At 39.6% G+C, this 18,073-nt stretch overlaps 1 protein-coding gene and 1 long non-coding RNA gene across 3 annotated transcripts; both read right to left on the minus strand.

The window, feature by feature from the left end:
* Nucleotides 1–2,316: 2,316 nt before the first annotated feature.
* LOC139785855 (uncharacterized) lies at nucleotides 2,317–4,100 on the minus strand. 2 transcript variants are annotated; one of them, XR_011722102.1, is made up of 5 exons: nucleotides 3,782–4,100; nucleotides 3,564–3,705; nucleotides 3,291–3,501; nucleotides 3,115–3,211; nucleotides 2,317–2,469 (listed from the first exon to the last, which is right to left on the minus strand). It is a non-coding gene; the product is annotated as an uncharacterized lncRNA (long non-coding RNA). The 2 variants fall into 2 exon arrangements; XR_011722101.1 differs by having other exon boundaries at nucleotides 3,115–3,501.
* A 13,247-nt stretch (nucleotides 4,101–17,347) lies between these two features.
* On the minus strand, nucleotides 17,348–18,073 carry LOC139785856 (uncharacterized). Its single transcript, XM_071725029.1, has one exon. The coding sequence runs from the start codon at nucleotides 18,071–18,073 to the stop codon at nucleotides 17,348–17,350; it is 726 nt and encodes a 241-aa protein (XP_071581130.1).

Raw genomic sequence — 18,073 nt, forward strand, 5'->3', positions numbered from 1 at the left:
TGGAAGTGCATTCTTTCCAAGCCTGACACAAGAAAGGGAAGTTCTGTCGAAATCAACATCGTCGAAGTGCAGCCCTGCTAAAAATGACCGATTGAATCCGATTAAAAATTTTGAATCCGTTGAATCTGGATTCTTGATCCGGAAATCACGGATTTATAACGATTACACCGACTGAAAACGATTGAAACGGATTGGTATCAAGGATGTATTTCAATCAGATTCTATCGATTTGAATCGTTATGATTTTATAAACGATTACACTGCAATTGAAAACGATTGAAACGGATTGGTATTCAACGATGTAATTTCAATCGGTTCCTATCGGTTTGAATCGTTAAGATTTCGTAACGATTACACCGATCGAAACCGATTGAAACGGATTCGTAATCAATTAACGATGTAATTTCAATCGGTTCCTATCGGTTTGAATCGTCATGATTTCATAACGATTATACCGATTGGAAACGATTGAAACGGATTCGTACTCAAGGATGTAATTTCACTCGTTTTCTATCGATTTGAATCGGTCTTAGTCAATCGTTTAAATCGTTATGATTTCGTGAACCCCGAAATCACGAAATTATAATGATTTATACGGATTGACTGACCGATTCAAACTGATAGAATCCGTGAATTCCGGATACATAAACAGGATTATTTACTACTTTATTATAATTCCATTCTTTGTACTACAAATTTATTACAATGTGCAGTATTTATTTAAATTAAAACATTTTACATGTAAATATAGTTACATGTAAATATAGTTTTGCAAATATAGAACTCATAACTTTACCAAAAGGAAATCCTGTAGTAAGAACTCTATTACGTAAAAATTATGTGTTATATACAATTTTAATGATTAAAGCGGATTTAATCCGATTCACATAGCTACTTTAATTACCCGATTTAAATGGATTAAGCGCAGATACGATTGAAACCGATTGAGTCGGATTCAGATAAATCCGGAAATATCGCATTAAATCCGATTCCGGTGTTGTATTAAAATTTTACGATTGATGCGGATTCAATACGATTCGTGTGGTCACTTTATTCACCCGATTAAAATGAATTAGCATTAATACGATTGAAACCGATAACGGCGGATTCAGATCAATCCGGAAATGCCGAATTAAAAACGATTCCGATTGATTTGTTATTAAAACCGATTCACTTCCAATCGGGCATCCGATTAACCGGATTGAAAACGCATTCATTCCGATTCAATTTCACCAAATTTAATGCGGAACCAATCGGATTCAATCGGTCATTTTCAGCAGGGAGGGAACATACATAGGAATTTGCTCCCACATTATCGATAGCTGAACCAATGCGATCCAGCCAAAGTTTTCTAAGCTGAATGTCTTGGAATTCTACAATCACATACACAATTATACAATGACCGCTGTTACACGGCGCCGTTAATCGGGTTTAATAACATCGGTAGTTCTTAGACTAGCCAATCACACTCATTCTTCAGAAGATATATATATATATATATAGAGAGAGAGGAAAGTCCTCTATTATGAGACAGGATCCTAATATGAGATATGTTAAGCTAAAAGGCCCTATATAGGCCCCATCTGTTGATCCCACCATGAAAAAACCCCGCCATCTCATATTAGGATCCTATCTCATAATAGGGGACTTTCCTCTATATATATATATATATATAATAACAGCTTATGACATAAAATTAGGAACAATAATAGTAATACTAATAGATTTATAAACATCAAGTTTTAAAAATGAAGTAAACAATGAGGTTATAAACCAAATCTCACCTGTGAAACGATATCTTCTTATGCAATTTTTCATATTCTATTTGCTTCTTTCCTTTCGAAGTGCTTCTATTTTTACAAAATTTTAGGCAACAACTTGGCATTACCCTAAGAGCAAAAAGTCGACTTTAAGTCGACTTGAAGTCGACTTCTACCGAAACTGACTTGGCAGAGAAGTCGACATTTTTAAGGACGAAAGTCGACTTGAAGTCGACTTGAAGTCGGCGAATGTCGCAAAAACCACCGACTTAAAGTCGACTTCCCGTCATGATGAAAAGTCGACTTCCCGTCATGACGAAAAGTCGACTTCCCGCCAACTTTTAAAGTCGATAAAATAAACCGCCGCGTACGTCTGGAGGTCGATTGTGTATCTTGAAACGAGGTAAAAATAACAAAAGTTAACAGATTTTATTAGATTTTGATAAATAAAATCGTAGATACGCTAATGAATTTTCTCACTTTTGTAATTTTTACCTCATTATTTCAAGATACACAATCGACCCCTTGCTGGAGGGCTAAAACTGATGCATTTCGATTTTTTTTCATATATAAAATAATTTAATTATCTAAAAAACTGTATAATTACAATCCTAATGTTTTATTCTTAATTACAAAGGCGGCCATATCTGTGCCACTTCTGCGTGCGCGGATTCCGGCAGCCACTTCTGGTAAGCTGACAATAACAGAACTAAAATTAAAACATTCCAGCGTTAATCGCGAAACAATATGCAAAAAAGCAAAATATATATATATATTATTATCATAATGTTGTAAATATATAATAATATTATATATATTATATATATATATATTATTATAAATATATAATATCCACAGACTTTTATACTAGACCACTAACATCTATGGACGCACTGCCGAAAAGCTGATGCGAGTGCAAGGTGCAAGTGTTAGTGAAGGGTGCGGCCATATTGAATTAACAATAAGTCACTATCGGGTGTTCAGTTGCTCATGATGTGCGTTTATCTGCATTCGTTATTACAGTACATAACGAAGCAGGCGAATGTTTTTGTGTTAAATATTGGTACATGTTATCAATAAGTTTGTAAGTCATGCCTTCGACGTGTAGCGTACTTGGATGCCGAAATCGAACCACTACTCCTGTAGTATAAACCCTTTCTTTTGGACATTCTGTATATGCCAGACTATTGTATAGAATCTTGTATAAAACCACTTGTATAGAATAGTAGTATAGCATATCTTGACTAAAATCAACATGGCGGCAAGCATCACGGGCGAGATGTCTGTCAGCGGTCTAGTATTGTATAGAAGTCTATGATAATATCTAAATATTATTTATAAATTAAAATCTCACATTTTTTATCCGAACCCCAGATTTCTAGCAGTTTGTGTTTGGACACGACTCCTGCGACTGCAGCGTTTGTACTATTGCTTGAGTGCGTGGTATCAACCTGAAAAAATCGTATTGAATTGATGTAATCTATTCGATGAATCAACGTGAAATCAAAAGGAGATAGAATAACGATTTACCTGGCCCATGACTTGGTGATGCTCCCAGGTGTCGTCAGCAGCGACGGGACAAATCGTTTCAGCTTAGGGCACACTTGACCCTCCAAGAGAAATACGCTAACCACTTGACACCGTCCACGGATGCTCTATATCCATCGATGGTAGTGCCCATTCGGCCTTTCCGAATGTACCAGACACGCGGCAAATGATCTTCCCGGTTCATTGATTATATCTATAAATATCTTTATAAATAAGTAGGAAAAACATTATAAAGCAACAATTGTGATAAAATACCTTGGCGGTGGATCAACCAATGGTTCACTAAGATGGCATAGCATGGGCGAATTTCGGCAATCATTCGGGTTCTATCATCGTGACTTTCCGTAGAACGCACGAAGAAGAATGCATGAACACAGGTTCCTTCATTTCTGGTGTTCTGAAAGATGATACAGAATGGAGAGGTCGCATTCAATAGGTCTTAATTATCGATGATAATTAATAACACACCATACCTAACCTGTAAGCATGTTTCCACTTGGCCTTATCCTGATCCTCTTTTACCTCGTCGGGCAAAACTTTTCTCGCGACTTGATCCGCCATACCTGCAAGAACTATCTGGCGTCTTATCGTGTCCTGTCTCGCGGCACGTATTCCTCGCACTCGCGTAAACTCTGGTCCACTCATCTGGTCCTCCAGCCTCCTCGAGATTCGCCGCCATATTGATGATGCATGACGCGCCGCTTGACTGTTTTCCGTCTTTTTATAAGTCGACTATTTAGAAGTCGACTTTTAGTCGACTTTCCGCCATTTTTAGAAGTCGACTATTTAGAAGTCGACTTTAGTCGACTTTCCGCCATTTTAGAAGTCGACTAGAAGTCGACTTATAAAAGTCGACTTGCCGTCGACTTTCCGTCAACTGTGCTCTTAGGGTATTCTCATTATAAATAACCTGCACTTGCACAACTCGTGTTGGCGACAACACTCTCCGAAAGGTCATGTGTTGCGATCCGCCATGTTAAATCGCCAACCAGATGGCTGCCGACCGATTTTCCCCTCACTTCTCAGGCTTCACCCCCTCGCCCAAGAAAGTACCTTACGCTCCATCCAGATATTCCTACATCCATGTTATTTAGGCTGGTCCACTTGACGCTACAAATGCTTTGGAGCGTTCTTCTTCTCCTTCTTTCTTCATTGAAAGAAAAGAGAAGAGGAATGCTTCGAAGCATTTGTAGCGTCAAGTGGACCGCAGCCTTACTAAAAGTTGAACAAGGACAGAATGACGCTGGTGTGCACCCGACATCCCGGCCTTTTTCGTGGGGACGCATTTTCCGACGCGCCGCCTGAGAAAGTGCAACTCAACTATTACTATACGTTTACGCGAGCGTTACTTCTGTAGTAATAACTTACGATAAATCACTCGTTTACGCGAAGTAAATTATCGTAAGTTACTACAAAATCCCGTTTACGCGAAGAAAAATCCTGTTTACGCGAAGGAATTATCGTAAGTTACTACAGAAGTAAAGCTCGCGTAAACGTAGTATATGTCGTTTCGCTCGGTAACGACGGTAACTGCACATGGTTTGCGTCCGTGCTAATGGTTCGTGTCCGAACTATCCAGCTGGAGGGGATATTATGCTAGCCGCGGCGGCCACGCTCGGCCAGCATATCCCCTCCAGCTGGCTAGTTCGGACACGAACCATTAGCACGGACGCAAACCATGTGCAGTTACCGAGCGAAACGACGTAGTTGAGTTGCACTTTCTCAGGCGGCGCGTCGGAAAATGCGTTCCCACGAAAAAGGCACCTCAACAAAGTTAGCCCCCCCAAGTGGATTATTGATATATTTTTTTTACCAATCGTTTGGTGGTTGATTGGTAGTATTTGGTACCGTATTCAAAACGTTTGGTAGTTTCTTGTTTTTTTTAGGAAATCGAAAACAAATTTTCGATCTTTTTTTAGCTCCCCCACTTTGATTGTGGTAATTTTTTTTTAATCGATTGGCGATTGATTGGCAGTGTTTGGTACCGCATTAAAAATTTTGGTGGTTTCGCGTTTCTTTAGAAAATCGAAAAAACAAATTTTGATCTTCTTTTAGCCCCCCCACTTTGACTGTGGTAATGTTTTTTAATCGATGGCGATTGATGGCAGTGTTTGGTACCGCATTGAAACCTTTTGGTAGTTTCACGTTTTAAAAGAAAGAATTAATTGTCAACAAATTTTTAACCATCTTTAGCGCCTCCACTTTGACTGTTGGGAATTTTAAATTTTTTACCAATCGTTTAGTGATTGATTGGTAATGTTAAGGTAATGCTGGAATCGTCTGTTTTACCGGCATTTTTTGCCGTCACGTAGCGTCGTATTAATTTGACAGAATTAAAATTCCTTTTCCAGAATTGCAATACATACATCAATGATTCAGGGAAACTTCGATTTTACATAGAAAACGAGAAAAAATTACGGAAGTACAGTTTTCCTTATCTACTTTTATCCTAATATATGGCGTCTCGAGTTGCGGCGAGCTGTCAGCTCATCACAAGATGTGTTTCATATAAGAGAAATACCATTGATACGAACGCGAAAACAAGCTTTCCTGAATTGCACAACAAGAAAAACATCGATAAACCCCCCAAATCAAGATTTGGAAGCGTAATATAAAAGTATGATGTCGGTGTGCATCGTGCGTATGTGTGCGTGCAATGTAGCGTGCTATCCTTGTCTATATCTTTAATTGTCTATACAAGGACAGATATAGTCGATAACATAGAAAATGGTAATTTTGTCGGTTATACAGACGGCTCCAGCACAGTGTTGTTAGACGGGCCGGTTTTTTCGCGCATGCGCGACGATGACGGGTGGTGTGAGGCACCGAATACAGTGCCGGTGCCAGTACTACCGACTGCCGGTAGATGGGCGCCTTGGCGGGCTCGACGTAGGGGCAGGGGGGTTTTTCAAATTTCCTCGGATGAGGAGTAGAGAGGTGTCTTCTACCCAAGGGTAATCGGGCTCGACGTAAGGATAGGCTAGGAAAACGTAAGTATACATTATTTACTTCAATATGGATTCAGATCGAGATTCAAATAGAAAAGGAGCAATTAAGAAACGTAAAATTAGGAAATTCCATTTTTCATGGCTAGATGAGAATGCTTTTAAAGGATGGGTGGTTCCTTACCACCAAGAAAATAAAGCAATATGTACTGCATGCAATAAGACCATCAGATGTTGTAAAACAGATTTGGTTAAACATTCACGGACGTAAAACATATTGAAAATGTAAATTTTAAAGAAATTGACAATAATGACGAATTACCAGAATTGTCACTTAAAGATCAAGCCAAACAAGCCGAAATTAAATTAGGAGCATTTTTGCTGAACACAATATCGCTTTTGACATCGCAGATCACTTAATTCCACTATTGAAGATATTTGTGTAGATCCTAAAGTTGTACAGTTATTGTCGCGTTTCGCGGAGGTCGCGTTACAAAATGTAATAAAACTATTTAACTGTGGTCGCGCGCGACGCCAACGTCCATTTCCAAATGAAATACATCGTTAACGTATAACGATAATCGCCAGAATTAAAAAATAAATTATATATCTCTTTTTATAATGTTTTATTTCTTACTCCCCCATCTCACCCGAGAAAAACACATGACGTGTTCACGACTAGTGTTTCGACGACTGTTCCGAGGTTCGACGCGTTATGGGCGATCATCGTCCCGATGACGTTATTTCTCTTTTGTTTTTTTACGTACTGCGTAGATAGATTGTTAGTCTACGCGACAACACTACCCTTTTTCCTGGAAAAAACGTTGTTTACGACGAACATGTCCCGACAGGTTCGATTATAAACATTAATTCCCCCCTCCCCCTTTCCCCACCACATCATTACTTTTGTAATGTCGGTGTTGCCGCGTATACTCGATTAATTTTACATGATCAGTCTGTCGCGATCGCTTGTACTGACGGTCACAACTTCTCAGAGAGCCGAGAGGAAAAAAATGTTCTCCTTTGAAGGATGCAACAGCAGCAGCAGCAGCAGCAGCAGCAGCAGCAATGGGGGTAAACGCGCGAATGCCGTTAATTATTATGTGCCGATTCACGACGTTGAAACTCAGTCGTGTGAGAACAGATGTAATAGGTAAGTTTCTTTTAAGAAAAAAAATAGAGCCTCCCTCAGTTTTATATCTTTGCAAATTGTAATACTTGCGAAAAAAAACTATTTCATTTCTTTTATACAGCATTTCGGGGGACCGTCGCGCGGTACGTATACTCGGCAGACGATACGCGCTGACAGCTACGGGATACAAATTCCTCGAAATGGCATCAACGTTGGCCCACCGAGTTACGTGGAGATCGCCGTGGGAGATCATCGAGGAAAGGAACTGATATTATCTCTCGAAACGTGGAAGGCACTCTACGAGCAACGACGAACCATTCAGAATTTCTTCGCAATGACTACAAAGATATCCACAGTTTTGTAAACGTTGGACCGCTAACGGTGAGAGTTTTGTACGTCGGTTAATAACGTCAAACTCATACGTCTCGAATCTGTAAACGTACGCTTGATGATGACCGAATCGACGTTGCATCGTATGTTCGATCTCGATCGGTGCATCGATGCGAGATTCGATCGATTGATCAGAATACTTGCGGCAGTCGATGCAAAGTTTGCGCAGTTCTCCGATATCGCGTCCACTGTGACGGATCCCAAGGAAGTGTCTAATGTAATATACGCTAGCGATGCGTTCAATACAAATCAGCTCATCGATTGTGAGCTCGCAGATTTAGTTTTTTAGTACGTAAGATATATTATGTAAAAGAAGAGTTAAATAAACAGGCTTTTTTACACCTAAATGAACGATGTAATTTCTTTGCGTACATGTCCATCCCTACCTAAATTTTATTATCGTCCCGATGACGTCATTTCTTTTTGTCTTTTACGTACTGCGTAGATTTGTCTTTACGTACTGCGTAGATAGATTGTTTAGTCTACGCAATAACCACCCCCCTTTTCCCAGAAAAATGTTGTTTACGACGAACATGTCCGACAGGTTCGACGCGTTCGACGCGTTATCGGGTCGATCATCGTCCCGATGACGTCATTTCTTCCTTTGTCTTTTACGTACTGCGTAGATTGTTTTACGTACTGCGTAGATAGATTGTTTAGTCTACGCGATAACCCCCCCCTTTTTCCCAGAAAAATGTTGTTTACGACGAACATGTTCCGACAGGTTCGACGCGTCATCGACGAGACACGCTCCTACGCAGTGCGCTATCGAGTTAGTCTTACCCATTGTGCGCCGCCTAGCGGCGTCGTTGCGAACGTACCCCCTGCGAACGTATCCCCGCGGCGCGGCGCGGACCCCTCCCGCGGCGCGACCGCGCACCCCGCGCGGACCACGCGGACCCCCCGCGGCGCGACAGCGTCCGCGACCGCGACCCGCGTCCGCGACCGCGACCCGCGACCGCGAACGCGGACTCCGCGGCGCGGGTGAGTCATCCCGGTGAGTCATACACGTGAGTCATCCCGGTGAGTCATACCGGTGAGTCATACACGTGTATGCCAAGGTCACCTCCCCCTCTCCCTTCCCTCCCGTAATCCGATATCCTTGAAATCCGATATCTTTGAAACCCGATATCCTTGAAATCTGATACCCCGCCCCCCCCCCCCCCTTCCCCTCACCCCCGCGAAACCCGATACCTTGTGTAACCCGATACCCCGCCCCTCCCCCTCCCCCTCACCCCCCGCGAAAACGATACCCCCCCCTCCCTCACCCCCCTCGGAGCTCCCTAGTTAGAACTCTCCTTGATTAACTACTAACTTCTTTTAGGCATTATCTTCTAATTAAATAATAAGCACACAAATGGTACACAAGCTTCGTATTTGTAGAAACACTAGAAACGCTTTCCTTAGATGTTCAAACATATATGTTTGAAAAAAAAATATATAAAAACAAACTCTGACAAAGGATATAGATTATATTATTATTTTATTGTAAATAGAGTTTGTTTTTAGTAAGAAGTTTATATTTCTTTCTGTTTTCGTACATCGCCGAATATCGGTATTGTATCGTTATTGTACTGACATCGGTAGGAGTTACTCTCGAGAGCTCGAACATCTAAGGAAAGCGTTTCTAGTGTTTCTACAAATACGAAGCTTGTGTACCATTTGTGTGCTTATTATTTAATTAGAAGATAATGCCTAAAAGAAGTTGGGTGTGGAAGCACTGCAAAAAGTCGGAGGACAAAAAATCTGCCTTCTGCAACCTTTGCGATGCTTCCTTCGAATATCAGGATCGACGAGTTCGTTAAATAAACATTTAAAGGCTATACAATGTATGATAAGGAATAAGAATGATCCGATAAATCGTAGCGAACAACTGCAGGATCATATTGAGACTAGGTAACTGTTAATATTTATTTGAAAATTGCATGTAAGAATTTAATATATATCGAAGCGTGATTATTTATTTAACGGCCTAATATAATCACGCTTCGATACATATTAAATTCTTACATGTGATTTTACACACACACACACACACACACATATAATATATGTGTATAGAAAAGAAATTGTTTGATAAAATGTGGCTGATAATTTATTTCGTTATTCGATTGTATTATTAATAATAGAGTATCATTAAATTTTATATATATTTACATGTTCTATATTTTATATTGTCTTTAATCTTGTATAAATAATTAAAAGCTAATTTATATAACGTTTCATAAACAGAAATGATCTGGAAAAATCCTCTGACTCTTCAAATATAGATTCTTCCTCGTCTATAAATATAGATAATCCTTCGTTATCTTCAAATTATTCAAATACAGGTAAGATAAAGTAAGCTTTTTAAAATATTATTGTATTTAAAATAATATTTAAAAATAATGCATGAATGCAATGTGTTATTTGTATTGTATATAAATGTATATACGTGTGTGTGTAATATAGATGACATAAGACAGCCACGGCGTAAGAAAAAATATAAGAGAGATAATGCAGTATGCAGCGCAGATCGTCAAGAAGATATATCTAAATCGCTAACTTGTCTAATTATTACAAATCAATTGCCACTCTCATTTGTTGAAAGCGAAGGATTCCGAAATTTTATGGCTACTATAGAACCTGGATATATGGTACCTGCAGCAAGAACAATTCTATCGCGATTGCAATTAAATTATGATGAAATAAAAACATTCCTGCAGCACAAGATGCAACATCAAGGCGTCAATATATCATGCACCACGGATATTTGGACATCTCTCTCACAAGATTCTTTCTTATCCTGTACGGCACATTATATAGATAAAGAAAAATGGGAATTAAGTAGTCACACTTTATGTACAATAGGATTAGAGGACCGACATACAGCTGAGGATATAGCTTTAGGACTAGAAATGATATTCTTCGATTGAAATTTAGAAAAACAAATTTTTGCCATAGTACACGACAATGCATCCAATATGATAAACGCTGCAGAAAATCTTCAAAATATAAATAAACATGTTAACTGTGCGGCTCATACCCTACAACTAGCTGTGAATGATGCATTACAATTACAAAATATAGCATATGTTATACAGAAAGCACGGAAAATTGTTGGACATTTCAAACATTCTACATTAGCAATGCAAGAGCTACACAAAACTCAAATAAAACTCAATCTGCCGCAAGAGACATTAATTCAAAGCTGTCCTACAAGATGGGATTCCACTTATTATATGTGTGAACGTTTACAAAAAAATAGAACTCCTATTTTGGCGGTATTAATGATACATCTATAACAAAATCGAGGCAGGCTCAAAACTTAGAAATCACTGCAATTGAATGGTGACTATAGAAAATTGGTGACGCTTCTGAAACCTCTCCAATGTGCAACCATCGTATTTTGCTCTTCATCCGAAGTCACAATATCTTTGGTACGCCCGGTAATACGAGGAATCATAGATAATCATCTGATAGAGGACGTTTTGGACGACGACTATATTTCGACATTCAAAAAATATTACGTCAATCACTGATTAGGCGCTTTGATATGGCATTACAATCAAACGAGAAAGTCAGCGTGCGTCAAATTGCAAGCTTCCTCGATCCTCGCTACAAAGACTTAACAGCCGAACAATTCGAAACGGAGAGAATAAAGATAAAAGACTTTATCAAGAAAGAATTACAGGTAATATATATAATATATATAGATGTATAATTAATTGTTGATTGTTTTATACGTATACATTATGTTTGCAATAAGTAAGATAACGAAAAGAAGAGTTACACTAAAGAAATAGACTGAATAAAATAAATATTTTACTTTTTACAGACGCTAGCTCCAACCGATATACCGGAGGAAAGAACTACACGTGTGGTTGGAAGTGCATTAGATTTCATTTTTAAAAAGAGTACTTCAACTACACAAACTGACTGGCGAAAGCAACTTGACCACTATTAAATGGAGATAACCATTGATTACAATGACTCACCCCTCAAATGGTGGAAGGCAAGAGTTAAAAATATCCGACACTCGCCACATTGGCGAGGAAATATTTAGCAATACCTGCAACATCCGCGAGTTCGGAAAGAGCGTTTTCCTCAGCGGGCAATATTGTATCACGAAAACGTAACTGTTTAGCCCCGGAAAATGTAAATATTTTAGTTTATTTGTACAAGAATAGGAAATATTATATAAACAATAAAATTTATCAAGAGACACGGTAGTGTCTCGCGCCAAGTACGCGCGGAGCGAGACGCACCGTGACTCTTTTACGCGAACGCACGAGTTGCGAGTACCCGAGATTTTGAGATCTCAATAACGAGTGAACGGATCAAGTTCTAAGTAGGCTTGATCGATAGCTTGGGTCGATTTACAAATAAGAGTGTTTTTTATTTTTCCGCTACGTACCTACGAGCGGAGATATTACGATGCAAAGTCTGAAATGATAAATTTTACAATTAAGATACGTCTTCGTCGTCGTCGCCGTACGGTTGCTTTTTTCCTCGATAGATGGCATTTGAGAACATGTCGAGCGTCCCCCCGGGTCCCCTCCATGACAGTGTTGCTACACTGAAAAGAGACAGCATATACGCGTACCGCGCGTACGTGCGCGCTCGTCGCTCAGTGCGTTTGTGCGGACAGCACGCTGTCAGTCAGTCATATAACCTAGAAATACTTATCGCGTTCGCACGTAACACCGTGGTCTCTCATCGTTAAATATTACTAAGTACGATCGTTTAATTCCGAATTTCGGTCGCGTCGCGCAAGGATCGAAGTGCCACGAAATTAGGATGTGGGTGTCACAAGAAGCAAAATATCAGCGGGATATGTAGTGATAGTCGTGACCGTTTACTAGTTTATGGGAGCGTTATTTCTGGAGTAACTTACAATAGTTGCTTTCCATTTACACTCAAGTGATCTGAGTCACTCAGATATGTATTTTATACTCAGGTAAGATATGTCATTTTGTATTTATTGCTTATTTTGGTGACAAGCATAATAATACAGGTCCATAACCTCACTTCTGATGTGAGTTTATTAGATTCATTAAAGCACATGGTCTCGATTGTGGATAAAACTCAGTTGAATCTCACTTGCCAGCATGCAAAAAGAACGTGCATTTAACTGAGTTATGACGTCACAAGTGAGAATTATCTGAGTTTGATGTAAATGGGAAGCAACTATTAATTCACTCATTTAGAGCCAGAGCACATAACATGACGTAGCGATATACGATGGTCGTAGTCCTCGACCTGATAAATCAGGATACGCCAAAGCTTGTGCGTTACTTACATCCACGACTACGACTGTTATATGTGCTTTGGCCCTTACGTGGAGGAATTATCTTATAAGTTACTACAAAAGTAACGCTCGTGTAAACGTAGTACGTGACAGATAGTGTGTGTGTATGCATGTGTGTGTAATCATCAATATATCATATAATATTATATATTAGAAGGTGCATCCAAAATCACACACGTATGCATATGCTGTCTTGTAAATGTCTTGTAAATTGCTGTCTTGTAAAAGTTGAAGAGAACGAGAAAGTGATCTGTAGCGCAATTCGTATTATAGGCAAGTTAAATATTAATTGAATCAAGTCCATTATATTATTTATGATAGACGTTGATTTTATATCTTAGTGTCTGGAAATATTAATTTTCACGAAAGCAATAACAACAAAATAAAATTTGATAACTTTTATATTTGTATTCAGCTATCTCTAACATTTTAAAAAATAATTAAATTAAATATGTTCTTCTCACACACAAAAAGATTAGATTCTAAAAGGATTAATCAATATTTAATCTAAATATATCTATTATAATAAAAATTATAATAGCAAAGTTTTTGGAAGTGGTGGACAAACCAGTTTATATTTTTAATGCAAACTTTACCTTAATTTTATATTCGTTGTTAGTCATCAGAGAATTTTTCTGCAGATATTTGAAGACTGGTGGATAATGGATTTTCTCGTGATTGAGCGCATATACGATTCTCTCTATTTAGATACTAACTTTTCGAATTCTTACACTAAGACTTTACTTTGGAGTATAGCGAACTCTTTGGTAATGAAGTTCTTAACAAGGTAAGATTTAAGATTATGCAATATAATTATAATTAAATTATCGTTTGGGAATATTATACATAACATTAACATAATTATTTTTTAAGGCAATTATGAAGGAGAGGAGCTTTCTTATCGATTTGGCTGAAACTTCACAATTTTGATATTTTGGTGCATACAACATAAATCTATAAGAGGGAGAGCGAGAGAGAGAGGGGGGGGGAGGGAGAGAGAGAGGGGGGAAGGAGAGAGAGAGAGAGGGGGAGAGAGAGAGAGAGAGAGAGAGAGGGAGAGAGGAGAGAGAGAGATAGATTTTTTTTTTTAGATAGATTAAATTTATTATGCCCAAGAAAAACTATAGGGCAAATATTAACAATACAAAAAGAAAGCAAAATGTGCATGCTCTCTCTTACACAAATCGGTTAAGTGTAGAGCACAACCAGTAGCTTATTATAACAGTATACGCTGTAAAGGACTAGAACTAACGCAACTTAAAAATAGGAACAACGTAAGTAGAATAAAACTAAAACTAATACTAAGAATAATAAGACGCTGCACAACTTACAAGCCGATAACAGGGAAACGCCATCAAAAGCCCCGCACCAGCAATCGATATCATGCAACCTCACCTGCCAACAAATACGCCCTGAGAAGACCCTTGAAGGAGACAATTGAGGAAGCAGAGGTAATATTGCCTGGAAGAGAATGCCAAAAGTAAATAGATGAAAGATGAAAAGAGTTTCTATAGGTGGTAGTTCTATGGGAAGGAATATGAAAGGTTTGGGATGCATCAAGACGACGATCAGATCTCCTCAATAGCGGATCAAGCAAAGCGAAATTGTCACGCAGATACGAGGGAGAGTGCATGCGAAGAATGCGAAACATTTGACAGCCAAGAAAGTATAACCTCCTGTTTTCGACTGTAAGCCACCCCAATTGTCGCCTGAACGGAGCAATATGTTCGTCACGCTTGAGATCAAATATAAAGCGAATGCAACAATTCACAAGTCTCTGTAATATGGTGTTCAATTCTCCAGTCAAACCGTGATAGACTAGGCAGCAGTAGTCAATGTGCGGCATAATTAAAGCTAATACCAGCCTTATCCTTAACCTAGTGGACAAGGAGTTTTTGTTAAACTTAAGCTTGTACAAAGAATAATGCACTTTTTGAGAGATATGCAAGATATGTTTTTTCCAAGATAGGTTAGTCGTAAAAATTACGCCCAAATTCTTAGCTTCGTTAACAAAGGGTAAAGGCGTATGGTTTACAATAATAGGAGGTAGACAATGGAGGTCAATATCATTGACATAAGCCTGACTACCAAAAATAAGTACCTTTGATTTTGCAGGATTGAGCTTAAGACCATTCAACGTAGCATAATCAAAAATAGCATTCGCATCCCTTGAAATCAACTCAAGACCATGAAGAATGTCGGCGCGAGTACATTGTAGATATATTTGTACATCATCAGCGAATATCATATGATAAACAAAAGACAGGAATCCACCTATATCATTGATATAAAGAGCAAATAAAAGTGGGCCAAGTACAGAGCCCTGAGGGACACCAGTCGACGTGAAAAGCCACTCAGAAAAGTTACCCTCATTATCGAACACAGCTTGAGAGCGGCCAGTCAGGTAAGAAAAAATCCACGCGAGAACCTCATCAGAAAAACCGATTTCTTTCAGTTTGATAAGCAAACGAAGATGTGGGACCGTGTCAAACGCTTTACTAAAGTCGAACAGAATCATGATTGTAATGAGTCTTTTATCAATTCCCATTCTAATGTCATCACAGACACGTAAAAGAGCAGATTGCGTATTGAAACCGGAACGATACGCAGACTGTCTGGGATTAAGCAGGTTATGTTCATTCAAATAGTCAGTGATTTGTGAGGCCACCATGCGTTCAAGAATTTTTGACATTTCAGGAAGGTTAGCAATAGGTCGCGTATCAGACGGTGACAGTGGAGTGCGAATCTTTGAGAGTGGGCGAATCAACGCACGTTTCCATGATGAAGGAAATATGGAAGCTTCAAGTGAACGATTAAAAAGAGGAATGAGCCACTGAGAAATAACGGGCCAAGCAATGCGAAGAACATAAAGCGGGATGCCATCATAGCCAGACGCGTAGGAGTGAAGAGGTCCATTAAAGATGAGCTTATAAACCGAGTCAAGCTGTATAGTAGAGAAAACAAATTCAGGACGTTGAGAAGTACAAGAAACTGAGGTGATGGCAGAGATAAAGTCAGCATATGTGCAAGGCAATAACGTACCAGACACAGAGACATAGTAAGAGTTAAGTTGATCAGGTGTGAAAAAGCGGAGAGGAGAAACAGACGTAGATTTAACCAGTCCCAAACGAGCAAGTTCTCTCCACATTTTAGCAGAATCAGTAATATTGGCAAGGGAAGCCAAGTGAAACTCACTTTTAGCACGTTTTATGTCATTGTTAAGCTGGTTGCGAAAATGACGGTATCTAGCATAGCCCAGTAGACTGCTTGAACGCCTGGCCTGCTTGTACAACTGATTGCGAGTACGGAGCCGGTATCTCAGTTCGTCCGTAAGCCATCGAACAGGAGGCTTCCTGATCACGGATGCACGAGCAGGAGCAAATACATCAAGTGCTTCAAGTAAGGTACCAGACAGCCAGGCGCAAAGCTCGTCAACATTAGAAGGGAAGCCAGCCAGAGTCTGAACGTTGACAGCAATAGCATCAAGATGTTCAAGGAACGCAGAGGCGTCAATGCTCCTGTAACCACGTCGCAGAATAGATTGATTCAAGTCAAGCTTACGATTAAGTGAGTACGACAATTCAAGTAAATCATGACCTGCGATGAATGGACTCAAGGATTTGGCATATGCAAGAACCTTATCACTATCATCAACAACTAGAACATCCAGCCACGAGTCAGAAGTAGCTGTATGAAAAGTAGCATCAGAGTTGACGATGGTCAAGGATAAGCCAGACATTAGCTCGCGCAAGTAGTTCGCCTCATAACAGTCGGTCAAAAGATTGCAATTTAGATCGCCGCCAATTATAATATTTTTATATATATGAGAGACACCAGTAAGTGATTCAACAAATTCATTTAAAAGAGTGCCCTTAGGTCTCCTATATACTGACACGAACAACACTGCTTCATCACTCGGCAACCGAATTTCAATCATAATATATTCCGGAGCATTAAACTCAATCCCGATAGAGGTTGCAATTAACCTGACTTTTAATGAATCATGCACGTAGCAAGCAACGCCGCCGCCCACACGCCCCACCCGGTCATGACGAACCAGAAAGTAGCCATCCAAAGCCACAAGATCGTCCGACACACCCGCATGAAGCCACGTTTCAGATACAGAAATTATGTGATGAGAATTAGTACTAAAATGTAAGCGAATAAAGTCGATATGCCCACGAAGGGAATTGGCGTTAAACTGCGCAATGCGAAGCGAAGAAGGATTACATGCAGAGTCATGTCGGACGATCGAAGGCAACGGACGAGCCAGTGAGACGCGTCAGACTAGTTTAGCGAGATCAGCATCAGAGTCAATGCAGATAATGGGCTGTCCGTCGGAAGACCTTACGCATATATGGCCATTTTTAACCCAGACGAACTTATAGGCGTTCTCCCTGGCAATACGCTTGACTCGCTGTAGCAAGTCATACGTGCACTTAGGGAGCAGTACATTTACGTATACATATCGATCGGAACCAGCATCACATATATCACGCTGTTTGAGAGCACCCTTTTCACGCTTTTTAGAAATTATTGCATCACACACAGTACTAGAAGCAAGAGTGACAATCATCGAACTCGACGCTGCAGTCACCTTGGAACTGCCCTGAGTAGCAGCCGGTACCCTGTTGACCATTCTCACGCCAAGAACATGACTAGCCAAGTGAGGTACATTTAATGCTGCGAGCACATTTTCAGAGAGTTTCACAGGAGTAATGGATGTCGTCGACGGCAAGCCGGAAACAATAAGTTCATTACACAAATGAGCGTCGTGAGCTGGCCGAGCAGACTTCAGTTCATGGATCTCACGAACGAGATTAGCATTGTCTAACTCTAATTGCGCGATACGCCGACTATTTTCAGCTACAGTATCAGTAAGACGATTTAAGTGACTAAGTTTGTCACTGATTTCTTTATTAGTGCGTTGCTGACTGTCAATAAACACAGACAGCTTCGAATCTGACTTTTCCATGAAAGCAGTCAGCTTCGCATCCGACTCCTCCAT

The sequence above is a fragment of the Temnothorax nylanderi genome, unplaced genomic scaffold (assembly GCF_030848795.1).
Source record: "Temnothorax nylanderi isolate EJ_2023f unplaced genomic scaffold, tnyl_v1.0 TNYL_tig0902_pilon, whole genome shotgun sequence".
Lineage (NCBI taxonomy): Eukaryota > Metazoa > Arthropoda > Insecta > Hymenoptera > Formicidae > Temnothorax > Temnothorax nylanderi.

Coding starts and splice junctions, on each gene's coding strand:
- LOC139785856 (XM_071725029.1), bottom strand. CDS start 18,073: ATGGAGGAGTCGGATGCGAAGCTGACTGCTTTCATGGAAAAGTCAGAT.